The following is a 22,457-nucleotide window of genomic DNA, read 5'->3' on the forward strand; positions in this document are numbered from 1 at the left end:
TTTTTCTTTTTTTTTTTTTAAATATGACCACACACGCAACACACAGAAAATACAGCTTTCCACACTGTATTCAAAAGTAAGCTTTGGACAACCAGCTAGACAAGAATCAGTCAATAAAATTGTCACAATACACTGGAAAATCATTACATGCCAAGAGAAAGTGTGTTCAGGATATATTTTTTTTCCAGCAGCATAATGGAATTGCAAAAGTGCAGCCTTGCATGCCCATACAGAGAGGTGCTGGAGCAAAGCTGCTAGGGGTCTCTTCTATACCAGGCTTTGGATGTTGATGATGGGTTTGTCTTTGGACTTGTGATCCAACAGATAGCCATCACTAACGGGTTGTGTTATATAGGAGCTATGAGGGTATATTTATTTTTATATTTTCTTTTTTTGTACAGATACAAGACTTTTGTCAAGGATTGTGCTGAAACACTGCTTTACTTCACTCTGTGAATGGGGTCACTCAGCTGGTGCAGATGTTCTAGATACATTCATGAAGAACAGTGTGGATACGGAAATTCTCCTGCACCTCTGTGACGAGCAGGAATGAGTGATTCTAACCCTGTCTCTTTGCTTTCATCCCATTTACTGTATCACAACAGGCCTGGGGTAACTTGCTCGACTACTCGGATATGCTGCCCAGCTAACATGCGAGACAAGCATGTCTCATTTTAAAGGAGCATTCATGAAACATCTCTGTCTACATCTCTGCCCAAGAATGGACAAAATAATAATAGTGAGAGTGGAAATATTTGTATTCCCTAAAATTCTATCTATTTTTCTTCAAGGTGAGCTTGGTGGGACTTGTACTGCTGTGGTTCTTAGGCACGCTCTCAATGAGAGCTGTTCCTGCTGCAAGGCGTCGATGGTGGAGGATTTTTTTCTTTAACTTCCATATGGAGAAATGGCTTATTGGAGGGTGGGGGAGGGAATTAGCTGCTGATTTAAGAAAAACACCAGCCGTGCTATTTGAGCAACACAATTATGTATATGGGTAACAGTCTTGTAAAAAGCCTCATGTCTCTGAATTATAGTTGCAGAACAAATCAGGGCCTGATGTTAATGGAACAACGTCTGCTCTGTGGGTTATCTCAGATTATAGAGTGTTACATGGTTATGATAAACCCACAGAAAAAGAGGGTATGTGTGGTCACGGACTAGGCCAATTTGTCAATGAGCTCAGACTCCAAAGACCTCGGACTCCAGCTAACCCACCAAGAGGCCCATCTGAAATAGATTAGCAATGGGAATCAATGACCACGGCAATCAAAGCAATGGCCACCTGTGCTGAAGAGGCTCAGACTAAAAGGCAACTGCTCCCAAAACAGGGAGAATGATAATGGCTTACGAAAAACTGAATCTGAATACATAGTTATAACGGTGGATACACAGACAGGGAGATAGATAGATATATCTATATATATCTATACAAACATTTATATATATATATATATATAACATAGATATGTTGTACTCTGTACTGAACAGTGCATGTGTAAGCGTGTTTGTATGTGTATTTCTTAAATAAATGCACAAAATCCAGTACAGGCTTCTCTCACAGCACCCTGAGAAAAAAAATAATCGAAACCAAAAGACAGAATCAAAACTTTTAAAAAAGTAATAAGTTCCACTATGGTGTGAAATAAAGGCATATTATTGTGTCAATCAAATATCTCTGTCCTAGGGGGCAATTCAGCCTTTAGCACAGCAGTCAGAGAAGAGAGCACTACTGGTTGGTGTGAAAAACAGACTAGTACTGCATTTTCAAGAAGTGTCTGCTTTGAAAGATTTTTGGTCTGATTTGTTTAAACTATGTTTCTTTGCTACCATTGTTTTTATACGTTGGATGTCAGAACAAATATGGTGTTATACATACATATGCTTAGGTGTTTCAAGGTGTTTCAAAAATAAGAGGTAACGTTCGTTTGTCTCTTCCTGTTTTTTGTTTTTTTTTTTCATTCTCATGGCAGCATCGCATTATAGATTGACTATTTGGCACTTCATTAAAAGGAGAGGTGGTTTACTGAGCAGGGCAGCTCGCCCCAGCCAGTTAACAGTCATGTATGTCTGCTGTGGCGAGGTGAAGAGTGGGGGGGGGGATGACACACAGGACATATGGTTTGTGGAGTAATGCAGTCCTATAAGGAGACACTGTGGCTTAAACCTTGTTATGTTAGGTGTCTATAGGGTAATGCATAATATGCTTTGGATAGCAAAACCTTTAGGAGCAACAATCCTTTGTGTAAGTACAAAAGTGATGAAATGCAACCAATCCATATACCATAGATATTTGTTTGTTCGTTTGTTTTACTTGACACCTGATGATAGTCTTTTAATGCAAATGAAAAAAAAAAATCAGCAGTGGCAGCCAAATAAAATATACTTAAAAAAAAAACCTATAATAGCTACTTGTCTGATCAGACATAAGGTAATTGTTACCTTTGTCAAAAGATGGAAGTGGATAAAAGTGATGAAGTTTTCAATAGTGCCTTTAACTTCACATCCCTATCACTTCCCTCCCATATGATATTTGTTCACACCAGAATTTGCCACAACACAGCACTGGAACAAAGGGCATCTTTTACACAGCAGAGAATGGGGTAGCACACCTCGAAGAAAAAAAAAACTGACACTTGTGCATGAAGATTGTTTTGGACCAGGCTTCTCAGTGCTCACACGTCATGCAAAGTGTGGCAATGAAAGGGCTTTAGAAAGCTAATGAGGAAAAAACACTGGAGAGAGAGAGAGAGAGAGAGAGAGAGAGAGATTGACAGACAGAGATAGAATCTGATCGCTCGGGCTCTGGATTCCCCTCCCACCCCATTCCTGGCCCACAATTCTTCATAGAGCTGAGGGTGAGTGGCTTGTCCTGGTATTTTGTGGACAGTAGAAGAGTTTCTTGAAGAACCAGCAGGTGCTATGGACATCACTCTTCAGGCTGGGCTGGAAAGACCCCTTGTTACAGGGCCCTCCCTAAGACAAAGGAAGAGCATTGAAATCAGAACCAAAGGGGTGGGCGCTCGAAGCGGTGCCTGCAAGAGAAACAAAAAAAAAATCTTATACTGGTGGTTACTATACATATGTTTGCCACTTATTTCTAGATTACTAGAAATGGCATAGGCTCTGCAGGAAGAAGTCCAGTCAGAAATATTATTGTTCAGTTCGGCTTATTATCATCAGAGTAGTTTCAGCCTCACACATTCTGCCTGTGGGTTATGGAGCATCTGATATATTTTCAACACATTTCTGGCCACTTCAAGCTTCAGGATTTTAAAGGTTGCAATCTGCCCTTTACACGTCTGTGCTCCAGTTTTCACAGAACAAAATTTTATACACCATGAGGAAAAAAAAAACAAGTTATAGTCAGTAGTTTAAAAATTTCAAGGAATCATGCTTTGTCTGAAGCAGTGGGGCATAAGGAGATAAGCTTTTGTGTTTGTCATGTCAGTCAAATTGGTGACATTTATTGACAAAAAATCCTTGACTCTATTGAATAGTAAAAGTGTGCTTAACGAAAGTGTCTTTTTTTACTGTGCATCCAAACAAAAAAAAACAGCACATTTTTCTACAAAAGCCATTAATCTGGAGAAAGAAAGGTTTAGGTTCTTGCAGAAAATTACATCATACTGTAACATGCTTGGAGCTGTGCGTCAGTGTAAATCAAGGTTATCTTTTTTATCCTATTTTTTTTTCACTTTTTTGTTCCCGTCTGATTGTAAAGATAGCTTTGTACAATAACAACAGCCACCATTGACTGATACAAGGCGGCAACTCCAACATCTCTTGATAAATCTGAGAGAACAGACTTGGATCTCACTGTTTTTTGTTTGTGAATCATCACATTATGAGTCATTTTGCTCTGTGACTTCACCTGGGTATTTTGCTATCTTCTTCCTTTAACCAAACAGAGATGTCTGTAGTCTCAAAAGCAAAGTAGGATATAAAGTGACTATTTATCAGCCTTTTTTTTCTTTACCAGGTAGCACATTCTGTTCTCTGTGTTCTTTATGGAAAAGGTTTCCTGTTTCTTTCTTTAATGTTATGGCATCTGGAGCTCATGAAGGGCTGTTGCTGCTCATGCTGTGGTTCCATTATCACAACCTTCAAGTCCCATTATGTCAACTGAGGTTATAACATCTTGTTCTCTGCCCCATGCATGCAGTGCTGTATAAAGCATGTAAAAACACATGTATAAACCTTAACTGCGCTCATTCTGGATGCATTTGAGAAACTCCAATGATGCTTAATGTCAGTTTTTAACTTATAGTATCCTCATTAAGAAAAGACTAATGCTTTACTAAGGGTTTGTTTGTAAAAATAAGTCAACTTAATAACACTGCAAGAAAACACTGCGAATTGATATGAGTCCATAATTAAAAATAATACATTTAATCTGTTTTGCATGTTTTCTATGGTCAGTTTAGGGCATTTCTATATAAGAGCACAGAAATACAGGAAAGTCTGTGCAAATAGATTGCAATTTCAAGTGCAATTTTCTGATATAATTAACAGTGAAGATTTCCAGTTTAAGTGTGTTCATTTTGTTTATGTGAATGAAATCACAGCAACTGGATGTGCGAATTCACAATTTTATATATCCATTTATCCATTTTCTGTAACACTTATCCTACACAGGGCCATAGGGATCCTGGAGCCTATATACCAGGTACTAGAGGCAATTTTGTCACCCTATGCATATCTTTGAACTTGTGGTACTCAAGGGAAACTCCCGATGAACAGAGAGAAACAAGCAAACAAGACAGGGCAGAGATGGGAATTGAAGCCCTAAGCTGGAGACAAATGTAATGTGTTAAGCACTAAGCCATAGATAGATAGATAGACAGATAGATAGATAGATAGATAGATAGATAGATAGATAGATAGATAGATAGATAGATAGATAGATAGATAGATAGATAGATAGATAGATAGATAGATAGATAGATAGATAGATATTCTTCTTGTTCTATTTATTAAGGATAGTCTTTTCAGTCAGTGTAACTTAATTTAAAGACTATTAATTTTTGCCTGGAAGAGGACGGGTTAAGTTCTAAGTCTGGTTACTCTCAAACTTTCTTCCTTGTGTCTCAGGGAATTTTTCATTCTCCGTGTCACCTCTGTCTTGGATCTAAATCCATAATCAGATTTCTGTAAAGCAGGTAAATAAGCATTTTAAATTTATATAAAAATGTAAATGTGCTCAAAAATGTTTTTATTAACCCAGTCCAGTGTCTTGCTATTCCAAAATGTATGCCTCAGGTCATCAGAAAATAAATTAGCAAACATGATGACAAAAGAAATGAGACGTTCAAGTTGAAGTGCTTTTTTTTTCAACAGTTCTCTGCCTATTATCAGAACTAGAGGAGAGTTAATTCTTCTGGTCAGGCTGAACCCAGATTTGGTTTGGTTGATGAAGTGCAAGGGTGCTTTTCTCACCCACTGGAAAATGTGACATGTACATTAGCCAGATGCAGGTTAGAGGCTCAGCACAGGGTTGGGGAACATTTTTGATTCATTATGTGATTCATTTTTTTCTTCTTGGCTAAATAATTATTAGTCAAGCAACAATATAGTGCTGCACTGGAAGAATGACAAACTACAAATGGCTTTCATTAGATTAGCATTTGAGGGTTGAATGTTGTGGTTTGAGTGTCCTTAATTGTTCTCATGATGCCATTCACTGGCAGCTTGATTGGCATGCTAGTTAAGCAAAATGAGCTGGCTCAGTCAACTATGTCTGTCGGGATATGGGTGAAAAGGCTGAACAGGTTGAACTCTGAACTCCAGGAAGGCATGAGAGGAGCCGAAGAAGAGGATGAATGAAAGAGAAGTCTTCATGTTGTTTGGGTTTGAAGTGCTGTTTTGGAGTGTGCATTGTGAATCACTGAGCCGTTGCCTTTAATGGAGCTACACAACTTCCTGCAGATTCCCTCATTGTGCCACGCCAAAAATTCTGGGCTTCAAAAACAAGCATTGACTGCCTAACTCGCTAAGAGAATACCTCATTTTTAACTGGCCAGGAGAGGCATTGAACACTTAAAGGCATGTGTAGTCCCACAAGTGCACGCTTCCATGCCATGGGTCTGCTCTTTGTGTTCACCTTTGTGGTGTCACCGCCACTTTTTTTTCCACCTCAGATCAGGCGAGAGAATGAATAGGGGATAGAAAATTCCCAGACGAAATCTGGCCAAAACAATAACAAACTATAATTCACTATAGATTGTAAAACTGTGGAGGATATAGGGGCTTGGCTTTCTCTTCTTTTAGAGCTTTCATCTCTGTGCCTTTAAGAACAATTAACCATGCTATAAAGGGTTGACTCGCCTGCATCTGCTGAAAGGATTAATTGCATATGAGGTTAATTTATAGCAGGACTTGTGTTATGGGCTTCCCACCTCCTGCAGGGGTATTACACCATGCAGAGTTGATCTGTTCTGCATTGTGTGTGTGTGTGTGTGTGTGTGTGTTTGTGTGCGTGTGTGTGTTTTTACATATTACATAGTTTTTTTCCCAGCTCTTTTATATGGTCCATAACATTTCTATACAACATGAATTATTTCTCATTATTGTACTGTTCTTTTGTTCTTTTTCATGATAAGAAATGCCAGTCTGCAGCACCGAAATAATCTTGACCTAGGCAAACAGACAATTCAAGAATCCTGAATGAAGTCTAATGTTTCATCACTGACTGTGTGTGGTGTATGTGGTCTTAAAAGGTATGAATTTTAGAAAAACAAAAAGTGGGTTGAAGGACAGGTTCAGGGGCAGTGTTGTTTTATGTGATTGGCAAAATTTGTGTGAAATAATACCTTACTAACCTACATATATTTGGTTGCAGGCTTTCATTCTGGATATAGTGTAGAGCTAATAGAGAGAGTAGTGTAGAGAGTGAATAGATTTTTACTGGGTAAACAATAAGAAACGACAATGCATCAGTTACATTTAGTCTCTCCTCATGTTACACATAATTTTCCTCCTGATTTCCTTGCTGTGCAGGGTTGCAAACAGACCTCATTTAGAAATTAAAGTACTGTTTTTTTGTTGTTGTTGTTGAATGTGCTTTTCATTTTTTTTTCTTAGGTTAGGACTGTAAGACCAAAGAGGAAAGCCAGGACCTTTGTTGTCACATTTCAAGTGAATTTTCATAAATGTTTTGTGTTGTTAAAATGTCATTTGTCTGTCTCATACATGAGTTTTAAAAAAAACGTGTGCATTATGGGACTGACCTTAATCTAAAATGGCATGGGCCCCTTGTGGGACAGGCGGGGTCGAGGGCGCCTCCTCCTCCAGCCGGAGGGTCTTTGGTTCCGTCCAGCTCGGGCAGGGTTCTGACGCACAGGAGTCCTCATGCTTCCCACCTCCTCCAGCTCCTTGCTATGCTCGGTGGAGGTCACTGGACCTGTGGGGGCAGAGGAAGAACACTGTATTCCATACTGATGCATTTGGCATATATGCTAATTCTCTTTTTAGCAGTTCTTTTTACTTAGACCATCCATCTCCTGATTTTAATTCCTTAAAATCTCGCAAGGGTTTAGCAGGTCCTGACTATTTTTTCTCAGTCTTATAATTGCATACATTCCTCAGCAGTTTCACTGTGATTTCTGAATCATATGATTTAAGGTGGATTACTGAATAATAAGCTTTTAGGGGCTAATAGCTTAACCACTGTAAAAAGGTGAAACAGTCACTAGTCTGGTGATTTCAGTCATTGAGTGGCATTTACACAGTACATTCACTCTGTCTCATACAGAGAGTTCCAGACGTCTGAGTGTTGACAGCCTTTCATTACAAATGATCAGTAAAAGTGAAAAGTAAAACATTTATTCATGATTTTCAAGGTTTCTTGACAGCGTACACTTGAGCTGGCATGGACCCTACAAGTTTGTGCAAAGTCTGATGATCCATTTTAGATCAACTCTATCAGACTTTCTTCTGAATACATGACTCAGTGGCAGGTATAAAAGGAATAGGGAAATGGTCAAATCCCTCCACTGCCAAACTGCTGCTCCTGGATCCTTGAGCAAGGCCCTCAAACCCTAAAGTGCTCAGTTATCTAAATGAGTTGCAGGTAAGACGCTCCAGATAAGGGCAACTGCCAAATGCTGTAAATGTAAATAAGCCTCACAGAAAATCCCACTGTTTGTTTATATTTCAATAAAGATCTAGAAATCGTGCAACATCTTGTATAATGAATCAGACTTCAGCACATGTCTTTGGACTGGGGGAGGAAACCAGAGTACCTGGAGGAAACCCTGAATGACAGTGAGATGTTTAAATTCCTTCTGTTTATTACAGTTTTTAACAACAGATTTTCAATGTGATTTCAGACATTTGGCTCTTCATACACATGTGTAACTTAACATTTCCCCACCATTTTACCCAGAATTGTCTCCAACACCTTTTGAAGGTGTAGTACATTAAAACATCAGTTTAATAGATAGAATCCAAATGCTTTCTAAAAATATCAAGCCCTCATTTCCTGTTCTCTTCTCTGGATGGTGTCTGTAACGAATCTCTCCTATATGATAAAACTCCAGGCGACTTTAAATGAACACCGCCCAAGCCATGTTCAAGCAGGTTTCCATCTATGTGACTGCGCTTTTTGGTCAGATGATATATTTTACCATAATATGGAGTACATGTTACTATAATGGTCAATTTAAAGGTGAGAGGTATTGTAATGTACTCACTGAAGATAGCATGTAGTTGATGTAAACTGTAAAAACTTAATTTAAAATAGTTCATATAATAGTAACATTCCTTTAAATTCCTCTCTCATACACCCCCATGCTAATCATTGTTCCTGTCTGCAGCACTTTTCAGAACAAGCCTATGTTATTTTAAACTTCATATGGTTAAATTATATCAAAATCGAAATGTTCTTCAAAAAAAAAAGGTTCCTTGAACTTCATAGTTCAGGGTCTTTGCTTCTTAATGGGGCTTCTACTTTCAGTTCTATAATCTTTAGGGAAATAAACCAAAGGATTTCAAAGAGTGTGTGTTAAATATTTAAAGATTTTGATTAAATATTTACACCATTAAGACTTTTTTCTAAAAACTCAGAGGAAAGTAAAACAGCTCATAATCAGCTCATACACACAGATGTGTGAGTGAGGATTTGTATGTCTGAACATATAGCAACTCTTGAATATACCCAGATGTTTCATATCATCACACAATAAGTGTAGTAGGATCTTTAAAGCCTGTTTGCACACTTGTGTGTGTGTGGTTCTCTCTAACCTTTCACCTGTGTAGGAAATCAAAGCAGTGCTGGAGGGTGTTGGGGGTTTGGAGAATCTTCATCTGCTCTCTGATATCTGATGTGTCTGATCTCTCACCTGACTCCACTTCTGATCTGACTTTCTGGTAGACTGAGCCCAGAGATGTCTTGCATGAGGAAACTACTAATCTGCATACTGTGAAAATTAGGGAGCCGATTTGTGATAATTCTAGCACTGGAATTAATTGAATATAATGTGAAGCTCATAAAAACCTGTTTAATTATTAAATAGCCATTGCTTCTCAGTGCTGATTTCCAAGCAATTTATTTTTACAACATATTTTACACAATGAAGTGTAAATCTTAATCATTTCCTTGCATGCTTTGGGAATTAATATACATCTCTCTCTCTCTCTCTCTCTCTCTCTCTCTCCCCCCCTCTCTCTCGATACAATTTTAACCTTTGTACATATCCTTTAGTCCAAGCCTCAAGTTCAAACCTCATCCAAAAGACTCATTAGCTTTTTTGCTTTTTTTTGGAATAGCTTCCAAAATATTAATTTAGAGCTTCCCATTAAGCTTCACTGTCAAGAACAAGCTTTTGTTTAAACAGGCAATTCCTTAAGCCTCTCCAGACCTATCCTTATGTTTCTAACTGAGAAGTTTCAGCTGATTAATAACCTTCGCTTACCTTGGACAAGAACTTCAGAAGAGAAATTTCTGTCAGACTTTTGGCTTCTTGAAAATATTAACAAGATCTGCCTTTCCCTCAGTGGAATGCAATGAGTATTTGAGCATGCATTTTTCAGAAGTCTTACATACAAGCTAATCATCGCGTTTACATGAGAACAGTCGACTAATTCATTCAAGGCATAGAAAATCTCCATTACAGATTTTACCGTGGAAAAACCCACAAAATCCACCTCTCCCTCAGGCAGCCTAATTCTGCATTTATCCTCTTGTTATTGGACCAAAAACAGAATTAATGAAGGAAGTTTATATATTCAGTCAACATTTAGCCCATGTCTATTTAATAGGTGGTGGGGGAAGGGAGAAGGTGAGGGGTTAAAATGTAAAAAGGCTCCATGTGTGAGTGTGGTTAGAATTGACAGGAAGTTGTTTTTTTTTCTCAAGAGTAACAGAAAAACACACAAGGGGTCTTAACCATGATCTAACTGTCGGTGCAACCATCATTCAACTCAATCCTGCATGTCCCTGAAACATGACAGGAAGAATAGAGCAAAACTGTCTCAAAGGGATGAGCACTCCAGATTGATGCAGAATGTCCCAGTTTGGCCTCCAGAAGAGGTTGTAATTACATCTTAACAAGCTGAACACTGCATATCAACATAGTACATCCACTCTTCTCCCCATGCTCATTCTGTCATAACCCCTCTCCTTAATGAGACGATTTAAAGGTTTCCTGCCATCACAAGCTGCCTGTCTTTGCCCAGCGTCTTGAGGAAGTACATCAGAGTTTGGGTCAAAAAAAAAGGCGTAATGAAAGCTGCTAAAAATAAAGTCTCCGGCAGCCATCAGGACAACGTTTATGAATTAACTCTTAACACCCGGAGGAAACTCAATCAGACAGATGCACTAAATATTGAGGGGGAAGTCTATTTTAAGCACATACAATCACTCTCATTGACTGTTTAACAGCTCTTGACTTTGTCTCAAACCACATGGCCCTTTATAGACCTCTGGTGGATGCGGCATCCTTTTGAACTCCAAGGAACTCATGGCACAATGGCAAGGACAATAAGAGTGGATGTTGTATAATAGATTGTGCTAGATTGTCTATATATAGATTATAGAGTATAATAGATTGTCAGTTTTAAACCTACAGCTTATGCTGTAAATTCACTAAAGCTGAAATTCTTTGTCCTTGTATTATATCGACAATTACTGTAATAATGTGACTCTGTTACCAGAAACTTCTCATGATGCAAATATCTTAAGGCACCGTGCGAAATCAAATGTGTGAGATCAGTTGTAAGAAAAAAGTATGAACGCTCACCCTGTTTAAAATTTTAACATGCAATTTCAAGGGTAAGACCATAGCTCCTTTGTACACACCCCTCTGTAAGCCTTAGTTTATTCCCAATAGACACTGCTGCCTCACCTACTGCTTTATCATGATGCTTCATAATTCCCTTGGAAAAAAGAATAAATGAAAAAGAGAGAACTTTTTGGTGCCTTCTTTCAGCTCGACTGGAGATAGTAGTGCAGCAGTGACTATTCCCATTTCAGTGTGTGTATGTGACAGACTGCTCCATCCACCAGAGTCATGATGAATAGCCAGAAGTGCTACTATTTCATTTTCTTCTCCCTGCCTCTGTGCACTCCTCGGGTGCTATCCATTATGTTGGCTTTTTCACACGACTGCCTTGCTCCTGCTGGACATACTGAGGTTGATAGCCTGTCCCTCTATATCCACAGTCTGTCTCTCATGCGGACAACTTGTGCCTCTTCAAGCGCTTGTCTCGCAGAGGGAAAAAGAGCCACAGGGCACAGGGCAGTTATGAACAGCCGGCTGAGTTTGATGGGTGACTCACTGAAACCTTGCGTCTAGCTTAAATGTACAATATGCTGCAAATATAAGTGTGCTGCACCAATTTAAAAAAAAAATAAAAATCAGCAAAAAAGCAAGATGGACACACGATCGTTATTAAGGATGCATTAGAGACATGTTTTGGTGAGCATATATATATACGGGAAGGCCAGATGGATATAATCTGTTCGCCACTCACAGGAAGTGAGAGATTAGATCTATTTATGTGCAAAGCAGAACCAGGTGAGGACAGCACAGCGTTCCTCTATTGGGAGATGTATAACATGTTTTTTCACTCCTCAAGCTCAACCTCTGGTACTTACCCCATGCTGCCCATTCTTAGTCATCGGAAGGTATTAGAGATCCACTCTGCTATGCAATTAAATTGTCTCTGTTTGAAGATTACAATAGACTTATCAGATTTCCTTATTAAACGATTCAGTGATTTATTGTCTGTCTTTACAATGCATTTTATATAAAATGTTTGAGCCACAAACACTGAAACAGTAGCCGAATGGGACATATTTAGCCAGAATGGAAAAACTGTAGCAAAGTGCGGTGAGAAAAAAATATCTGTTGACCCTGATGCTAGTTCCATAGAGAAATGTAGTAAGTCATTTAAAAAATTAATAAAATAAAATATACTGTATACTGTATATCTCAACACAATCACAATATCATGACACACAGGCATTAGACAATTAGACAGGGACATAATGCTAGACGAAAATATTGTAACAAATCTGAAATCAACTGAGTCATATGTGCACAAGCCTTTTAAATTATTTCACAAAAGAAAATATCGCTATTTTTAGATCATGATCACTGAAAGGCGTCTGCTTTTAACCTGACCGGCTTGGCTCCACTATTTCTTACAACTGGACATTTGAAGGAACTCCACAGCACTGTATGAAGTGAAGTATAACAGGATTAAATATCAGAGCATCAAACCACTCTCTCCACAGCATCTCCCCCATTTTACAGCTATAACAGCTCGTAGCTGATACTCTTAGTCATTGCACAACTAATCCTGTGAGCCAGACTTGTCAGATACCTTTCCATTATAAAGGGAAAAAAACACTTACTTACACAGGAAGAGGCCATTTTGGTAACAGCCGACTACACCATGTGTTGTTTGTGGATGCCTGACTATCACGTCTATACAAGTGTATGTGCTTTTTGAACATCTCATTCCAGATGTAATCACCATTTGCTGTTATAATAAGCTTCTCTCTTCTGGGAAGGATTTCCACTAGATTTTGCAGTGTGGCAGCAGGGATTTACTCAATTAGCCACTAAAGTATTAGTGAGGTCAGGCACTGGTGTTGTGTGAGAAGGATTGGCGTACAGTCTGCTTTCATCTGAAGGTGTTCAGTGGGGTTGAGGTCAGGGCTCTGTTCAGAACACTTGAAATTCATTTCACTCCTGTGGAAACAGTTTGAGGAAGACTCACTTATGGGTGTGTGTGTGTGTGTGGGGGGGGTGTCCATATACTTTTGGCCAAATAGTGTAGATTTGCATGGTTCTAGCTGTGTTAAAGTTTTAATCAAAATTTTTGCCAATTTTTTTCAATCTAATGATGACAGTTTGCTCCCAAAACCTCATTGTGTCATAACATTCAATGGTTTGCTGCAGCCTTAAGGATTTCAAAGCTTGTTACCAGCTTTGTGTACAAAACAGCCACAGACAGAGTATCCGGGTCTTGGGCTAGTGCCGAACAAATGTTACAACAAAAGTGTAACACAAAGCCAGAGGTGAAGAAATATTTCAGATTGAAAACAGCCTTTGGATTATTGGACAACTGGCATGTGTGTGTCTGGAATCACATTCTGTTTACATGATACATTCTTTTTATTTCATGCACGTGACTTCTGACAGCAACAGTAAAGAGCATATGTGTCAAAGAGTGAGCACTGGGGTATGGATCTCCATGGTTGTATAACCAAAGCAGTTGGTGTTGTGATATCAGAGCAGAGATATCCTGTGCTTTGAAAGTCCTTCATTCACTAAAATAAGAGCTGTAATGTGAGACATAAGAAAGAGAATAATAGAACACATCAATACTACAAGTCTAAAGGGGCACAAATCCACCTTTTTAACAATCTGTGAAACAAATCTTTATGAACACTGTATCAGATCTTTTTAAATCCTTAAATTAATTCGAGTCAGTTTCTTATGGGGGCCTGGTCTGGATATAGAAATAAGATGAAATTTATTTTATTTATATTGCCTGAAAAGGTTTGTTAATCTTACTGACAGATCTGGGTCACTAACAAACATTAATGTAAACCAGAAATCATTCCTGATCTGAGCAAAATTAATAAGACTTGTAAATGGCCATAGAGTGCTCCTGCTTGAGCTGTTTTATTTTCTTCACTACACACAAATCCATGCCAAGTCCAATAATCTGTAGTCTGCCAAGCCATCCTCCACTTAGTCATAGTAGAACAAAGGCATTATATCCCTAATAAGATGAGAATTAAGACAAAGCACTAGATCAGACACTGTATAAGCCCTTGATAATGTATAGCTCATTAAATGTACTGTCAGTACATGTGAAGTCCCTTAGTGAACTACTTGGCATATGGAAATGAAGGTAAGGAAGCCACGGCCGTCGCTTGAGCTGCATGTGAAATAAGCAGTGCCCCATTCTGAAGCATTCTGCCTTTTGAAGCCTGAGAGTCACAGTGCTGCTTATCACATGCCTACCAGTAGCACAGGGCCTTGGCAGAAACTGGTACCAATCTCTTGTCGACTTTCAGACCATGTTACCATGGCAGCCACTCTGAAAGGCGCTCAGTCAGGACCAAAAGGAATGATATTGTGAACTGGAATTGAATCAAAGTCCCAGGTTTTACACATTGCAAGTTTTTTATCCTCAGCACTTCATTAGCATCTGTTGGGCAAGGTGGGTTACTGCAGTGCATGTGGTCCAGCACACTGCTGGTTGTGATTGTTTTGGAAGTATGTAACTGTTTGATATGCAGCATGGTGTGGCTCTGATAGTAGTGCACATGGGAGGAAATGAAGAACAGCTTTGTTTGGTGCTGCCCCACAGAGGAAAAGGGAGTGCATAAAAACTTGCTCCCTTAGTCCCAGTATGCTGTCTTTCTTCTTGCTCACCCCTCAACCCACAAAAGTTGTTCCATTTTGCAGCCTATTACTGGGAAGAAAAGAGGCTGTACTCCACTTAAAAAAAAAAAATCAAACACGTACTTTGTCGTTATTCGACTCTCTGATCTCGTCTGACACATTCAGATGGCACGCAGCTTTGGAAACTACACATGACCCAAATTAGTGCACCGCTTTAATGATGAGGTGAGAAGTGGCCCAGTTCCAAGTGATCAGAGCGCAGGTTCAAAGCGGCGAGGCTGCCTGCTGCCGGCAATGCTAATGAAGCTCAGCGAATGAGAAAGAAAGCCAAACAGTTGCTCCGGATTGACAGGGTTGAATCAGTGGCTAGAGGTTACTGCAGGTTGGGTCTTCTAATTCACTGAGCTGCTCACACAAGTATATTAAGCAAGATTTCTCATGAATCAGCTCCAGGCAGTATGCCATTTTAGAGAGGATTTGCTTTAAGGAAAGGTTTGGGGGAGGCTGAGTTTTGGATATCCTACTCAGCTATGGCAAGGAAAGTGCAGATTTGCATATCTTGCATGGCAAAAAATGAAGCTGCTTCCTGCTTCCATGGCACTGATAAATTGTGATGAATTCCATGCACCTCTGATCACTGAATCATAGTAATCATCAGTGCTGAATGTGTATGCTGTGACTCTATAAGTGCTGGGGGGTCAGCTGCAGTGCCCCTGCTTTGGGCCTGTGCCACACTACAGGGTGACTTAGAGAAATGCCAGCACTGTACACATTTTGTGCTGAGAGGACATATTTTGATCCCTATGTTCTCTGTTTAAAACAATCTCCTCTTTTTCAACTCCTTACTAGAGAATTTTCTAGTGTAATGAATAAAGGATGAGAAACCAACCCATAGCTAGCTAAGCAAGTGGTTTAGCTTAGAATTATAGAGTCAGATGGAAATCTGGAAATGCACTGGTGCCTTTCTAACTCCTAAATATTTGCTCTGGTTCTCACGCTGCATTTTCAGGTCATTGAGGTTGCAGCTGCAGTTCATTCTCTTGTTTTGTTTATCTATGTTGCATATTAACCAATGTGTGTACACATGTGGTTAAATGAAAAGCAGTGCTTTTTGGTGCTTCCAGGAAACACTTGTGCCTTAAATACAAATGTTTATGGACTTGATTTAAGTCTTCTATACCACTTTAAAGAACAAACTATTCACACTAAGGTAATGGGTGTTTTTATGAGAACAGTGGTTAAAGCATTAGCGGTGATTTGCTGCAAGTATAACATCACCCCATATTTAAATCCTGCCAGTAAAATGGAGTAATAAATAATAATGGAATAAATATACACATATCACCCAACAATATATTAAGCACTATAAACTGAGTGTGGTGAAGACTGCAGGACTTTCACTGCTTTTATTGCATTATTTGAAAAGGCAGTGCATACCTATCATATAGCATGAGCCTATAAATTGTGAGAATTCTCAGTGGACATGTAAAGTGTTTCCCAACTCTCAACCACTTCTTTGTGATCCACTTTCAGCTGTTCTCATTAAAGCATCTTAGCCCAAACAGCATATGAATACAGGGAGCCATGGACTGGGCTTCAATATCAGCTCATATAACTTACAGCCTGAGAGTCTTCGGTTCAATTCAATTCAAAATCACTTGTATAGCTCTTTTAGGGTTGCAAAAAGCAGCTTATATATAGAAATATCTAAATTCAGGATATACGTTTAAAATTGAATTTATGTATTTATCCCTAATGAACAAGCCAGAGGTGATAGTGGAAAGAAAAAAAAACTCTTTGAGACAATATGAGGAAGAAATCTTGAGAGGAACCAGACTCAAAAGAGAACAGATAGTGTGATTACAAGTCATTCTAGCTTTATCATGAAGTCTATTTTGCTTAAATTGTCAAATGTTCACTGGTGGAGACTTGAATGTAAAACAGTTTGTGGCAGTCCTAAGCCATCATCATGATTTCTAAGTGATACCACCCACAGTAATCTCATGTATCTTTTAGTGTCCACAAATATAGACAGCAAACCTTTTTTCTGTCTTATGATATCTGAACTGAAATGCCCAACTGAAATTTTTGCCCAAATATGTGATAACACCTAGAACAAAGGTTTATTTTTATTACTCTGATTATACAGAGACAGATATTGTGCCAACTTTATCTTGCACAACTTTCTCACCACATGTTTTAGAAATTGAATATGAAAGCAATTAAATCTTATTTAATCCTGATGCGTCTTCACCGGCACAGCTCGCTGTTCATAAAAATGTCTTCTCTGATCACATCTTATTGGCAGCGGCCATGAAACTAATGCTTTATGTTCAAACAGGGATCTGTAAATCACTTTATTATTCGGTCAGGATGGATGGCGCGAAGCGTTTGGAACATCTGGCTTTAATTAACTGGTTAAGGCGAAAGAGAGCGAGGCAGGCTGGGGAGGTTTCAGGTGATCGACCGTGTTCAATAGCAATGTTCCGGCCAACAAAATCTGTGTTAAAACCTGTAAGGGTTCTAATGAACAAAAATGCCCACAGCATTTGCTTGTGCAAAGGCTTATAGATTAGCAGCGGTGAAACGTGTTGATCTGGCTGAAGGAAGCAGGCTGGCTGGTTGCTGTAGCTCAGAATCTGCCAGTACGTACCGTTGCCAGATGCTGGAGTGCAAAGACTGAGCATCGAGCAGCAATTTTAAGAATGCTACTAAACCATTTATGTTCCCTGCAGAAGTACACCTGTGATTGCTCGAGAACAAGCAAGACCACCAGCTGGGAAAGTTTTAAAGGCAGTTTAATATTTTAGTGCCTGTGTACACCTCCACATCAGAAAGGTCTCATTTGCTGTTGTGCAGTCTAGACTGTGTGCTTGCCTGAATATTTTATTCTCTTTTACCCTTTGAGTGTGTGGGTCAAGGTGAGACGTTTTATACAAAGGACATTGAATTACATAATATTGCTTGTCATGCATCTACTACCGACCATGGAAGTCCCTTGGAGGTATTTTTAAGCTCATGTCCAAAGTGACTAACACCATCACTACTAATTATAAAATTAGTATAAATTCTTATTAAGTCATGTGTTTTATTTGATTGAGGACTCATGAATGCACTTATCAAGCTGATACTTGATATAGACCCGGTTAGAAATCTTTATACTATCGTTGTTCCTGTTTTCAGTTAAAACAGGAAAATTTAATAAAACAAATTATGCAATCCTGCTGAAGAGATATATTTTGAACCTGTACAACACTGTCTATATCTACTGATAAAAAGCCCACAGTGAATTTCAATCAATACAAGTATATTGCTTTTGTTTATGGCTGTTGTTGTTGTTGAGGCCTTATTGGATTTGTACGCTGTTGAAATGTATTGGGTGAAACTGGATAGGGTAGGGTTTGTTTGTCTGTTTTATTAAATAGGATACTGTATATCTATAATGATATAAGAACTGGTGCACAGAATACTGCTACACTATACAGTTAACAGTTTGTGGACAAATGACCATCACATCTATATAATATATGACCTGTAATAACCTTCACTCCTTTGGGAAGGCTTTCCACTATTTGTTAGATTTGTAGCTGTGGGGATTTGTGCTCATTCAGCCACAAAAGTATTATTTAGATCAGACACTGGTGTTTGGTGGGGAGGTCTGGTTCTCAGTCAATGTTCCAGTTCATCCCAATGGGTTCCAGTGGGGTTGAGGTCAGGGCTCTGTGCAGGATACTCAAGTTCTTCTACTCCGACATTGGCAAACCATGTCTTCATACAGCTCACATGTGCACATGGACACTGTCATGCTGGAACATGTTTGGACCCGTTAGTTCCAATAAAAGGGAAATTGTAATACTACAGCATACAGTACCATCCTATACAACAACATATGAGTGTGATAGACAGGTGTCCACAAACCTTTGGCCATATAGTGTACATAAGGAACTGATTTGAACCAAGCAGCCACAATGTATTTTAATACTTTATTATAGCTCTGATTTAAATCCAGTCTGCATAGTACAGATTCCAGTGCCATCAAGCGTTTCCTCAGACTATAGATGTGAGATATGCAGCACTCTCAGCTCATAAAGTAAACGCAAGTCGCTGACCTTGTATGTGTGTGTTCTGAACTAAAACATCAAGTGTAAGAGAGAGGAAATGAAATAAAAAGTTCTGCTGAAGGGCATAATCCTGTAATGACTTTTCCCTAACCAGACTTTACTTCCCAGTGGTTACCCACCATTATCATTTTTTGTGAGACATCTGGAAAGGTTTACAGTTTGTAAGTTTTCTATGTTTTTCTTGGCCCTTGTAATCATGATTGTTGACAGAAGCATCCTCTTTATATTAAGTAAACAGCCTGTAATTATGACTGAAGGTTTCACATCCTTCCTCCTGTTCAAGGTGCTCTGCACATGTAGATTTATTAATGAGCCCTGTGTTTTGTTTTGCTGATCTTTCTTTAGTCCAGATTGACTCTGAAGGGTGCTGGAGGGTGCATGATTCTGTCTCAGCCATGCATTAAACTTTAAATATTAATTAATGCCATTGCTGACAGCTCATGTGAAGTTGGGTTTCTGCAAACAGATGGTTTGTTTCAGATGACGTGAGTGATCTCTGTGCCCTCACCTGCTTTCACTAAGGTGACAAACTAGGCAGCTAAAATTACACATCTCAGGAGCTTTGTGTATGTGTGTGTGTGTGTGTGTGTGTGGGTGTGTGTGAGCGCATGCACATTTCAACCTGTTGTTTTCCTCCCCACTGTCTCCACTGTAAGTGTTAAGGGGATATATCCTTTTCCTTCTGCAACTGAAGGATGAAACACTGATATCTGAGGTCTGCCTCTTTACAGTATAAAATCTTTACATACCAGGCTTAAGAATGGTGAGACTGGAAGGCAGATCATTTTCAGAATGAATTATGAATGGCTCACTGCAGAGAGGGCTTGGCTGTTTGTGAGGAAAGCCCGTTGCAAGGCAAGCTGAGCAGATTCAGGTATGCACTGATGAGATTTGCGAGGTCGCACTGCGTTCTGCCGACCGACTCTAAACCAACGAAAGTGTAGTTGCCTGTTGCACTGTGACTTCTACTGCTCGTCCCCACCCTCTTTCAGTCTCTGCCTACAGATAACCTCTTTCACAGACACACACAATCGCTCTGTGAGCCTCTTTATCTCGGCACTGAAATAGCTTGCAATTTCCAGCAAACTAGCAGTGAACTGGAGAAAGTGTGCGTCTGGAGATGAAAGGCTTCACATGCGCTGCCTACACACTCAGACACTTGCAACACCTTCCCGCGACAGCACATATCCCAGACTCACAGCAGGTCTCTTCCTTTTTCTCTTGCTCTCTCTATCTCTCTTTACCTCGTTCTCTCCCAATCACTGATGCCTGATCCTCTAATGCCGTCTGAGAGAGGCTAATGCTGCTAATACTGCCTGGGAACAAGCACTGGCCTGAGTCTGGGCATTATAGTCCTGAAGCATGGAGCAGCCTCAGCCCAAGCTCCACACGCACACACACACACACACACACACACAGTGAAGAATGGTCTGAAAAATGATAGTGACTGTAATTCAGGCTAATTGCTTCCCATTTACTCATGCAGAGACAAAAATAGCAAGATCTCCATAATGAAGGCGTGCAGATTGCCAGTTTGATGTGGCTAGTAGATACTAGCCTGGACACATACATACTCCTCCTCCTGATACATCACACATGCTTCCCAGCATTTGTTAATTGATTGGTGTCAGTATTTGGAGAAATGCAGGGATCTACTGAAGGGTCACTGTTGTTGTTTTTAACACCAGACTGCGACCTGCATCACATCTGCAAGCCGGTCACCGGTCAGCTGACACAAGCTTCCAGTCACAGCTAAGACATGAGTGACCTAGCACTGGGAATAAAGCTCTACTGCTAAAAATGTGTATTGTAGTAATGCTGTTACTACACATTAATTACCCATGATGAAACCGGAAAACCATACACTCTTTTGTGGGATTAAATTGAAGGCAGGTCTAGTCTTTCATTTATACAGTGATCATACATGCACATGCACATGTACAGAGAGAGAGAGACAGAGAGAGAGAGAGAGAGAGAGAGAGAGAGAGAGAGAGAGAGAGAGAGAGAGAGAGAGAGAGAAGGAACCAAAATTCACAATGAAAGGTCTTTTGATTTTGGAAATACAATCATCCACACTATACACCTGACTGTTGGTTTCAATACTCACAGCACATTGGCTGTTTTCAAAGAAATCAGTCAGGCTAAATGAATTATACAATCAGCTTCCCAATGTAACACAGCAAGGAATATGAGGAACACTGTAATAAGCATATGTGTTACATTTTGTGAGACCCAGCAACACATAGACCTCCAAGCTAGCTTAGCAATACATGACACATACAGGAATAATCATGAATATATTAACCAATCATTCTATCCCAAATTCTACAAATTCTGCCTTCCTTCTGTCAAAACACTGACAGCTATCTGCTGGTCATGAAGCAAAAAAAAAACAAAAAAAAACCCAGGACCAAAAGAATAGACAACAACATGCAAACCTCTGCAGTGCAGTACAGTGTACAGCCCAGGTGCTGTTTCTCCTCCTCTCCCCAGCCACAGAAAGCTAACTATGCTGGGTAACTGATCAACTACAGCTGCCTCTAGCCGAGCTGAAAGCTAACAGCTTATAGACAGAGCAAGAGAGTGAGAGAGAGAGAGAAAATAGACGAGCATAGGGAGGCTCCAGGCAACAGCCTGCATGCTCCCTGACTTACCAGCACGGGCTGAACACAGCAGAGAAAGCAGCAGCACAATCACCAGCGTCAGGATCTTCACATTCATTTCTGCTCTCCCCTCCGTCTCTCCTCTAGTCGTGAGCTGATATACTGTAGTGGTGTGTGTATGTGTGTATGTGTGTGTGAATGTGTAAGTGTGTGTGTAGAAGGGAGGTAGAGGGAGGGTGGGTGAGCTCGACAGAGAGAAAGGGAGAGATACTGTTTGCTCCTGCGCGTGTGGCTCTGTGTGTGTGTGTCTGTGTGTGCTGTTTCTGTGTGTGTGTGTGTGTGTGTGTGTGTGAATGGGCTGTGTGAATGTGTTTGTATATCAGCGCCACTCTAAGACTGAGGGCAGGTCTCGGTTGGAGCTCTCCCACAGAGATGTGCACGGTTTCTTTCTTCCTCCTCTTCCTAGAATAGGAGAGCTGCAGTGTGCGCCAAGTTCAGTAGAGCTGTGAAGGCAGTCAGCTTGTGGCAGGTTTGTGTATGGTGGATGTTTGTTTAAAGTGGCTTCCCGCGATCATGTGTCTTATATAACTGACTCCGGGGGTCACAAAAAAAAGAGGGCCTCCCCCACTTACACCCCTCCACCTCCAACCCTCACGTCAGCCCTCCCACCGAAAAACAGAGGAAGAGGGGGGTGGATGAGGAAGATGGGTCACAGAGGTTTATGGTAATAACCCAACAGATGCTCTTGTTTCAAACTCTCTGCATGCCAGAAAAGCAGCGCATAATGAACCTGTAGATCAGGCGATGACAGAAGACTTTCATTCTTCAGACAGCTACAGTTACCTGGGGGATTTTTTTTATCTTGC

General features: G+C 39.9%; 1 protein-coding gene across 2 annotated transcripts; it reads right to left on the minus strand.

The window, feature by feature from the left end:
• Window positions 1-22,143, minus strand: apln (apelin). Of its 2 annotated transcripts, none has more exons than XM_058397521.1 (3): window positions 21,643-22,143; window positions 7,230-7,402; window positions 1-2,976 (listed from the first exon to the last, which is right to left on the minus strand). In XM_058397521.1, exons 1-2 carry the CDS (start codon window positions 21,707-21,709, stop codon window positions 7,236-7,238), a joined length of 234 nt encoding a protein of 77 aa, XP_058253504.1. In that variant the 5' UTR covers window positions 21,710-22,143; the 3' UTR covers window positions 1-2,976; window positions 7,230-7,235. The 2 variants fall into 2 exon arrangements, with proteins under 2 accessions (XP_058253504.1, XP_058253503.1); XM_058397520.1 differs by having other exon boundaries at window positions 1-3,035; window positions 21,643-22,139.
• Window positions 22,144-22,457: the final 314 nt, after the last annotated feature.

The sequence above is a fragment of the Hemibagrus wyckioides genome, linkage group LG08 (assembly GCF_019097595.1).
Source record: "Hemibagrus wyckioides isolate EC202008001 linkage group LG08, SWU_Hwy_1.0, whole genome shotgun sequence".
Taxonomy (NCBI): domain Eukaryota; kingdom Metazoa; phylum Chordata; class Actinopteri; order Siluriformes; family Bagridae; genus Hemibagrus; species Hemibagrus wyckioides.

Excerpts from the sequence above, each read along its gene's own strand:
- apln (XM_058397521.1), bottom strand. The coding sequence starts at position 21,709 with ATGAATGTGAAGATCCTGACGCTGGTGATTGTGCTGCTGCTTTCTCTG. Across the intron at positions 7,403-21,642 it reads GCTGTGTTCAGCCCGTGCTG|GTCCAGTGACCTCCACCGAG; the intron begins GTAAGTCAGGGA and ends CTGCCCCCACAG.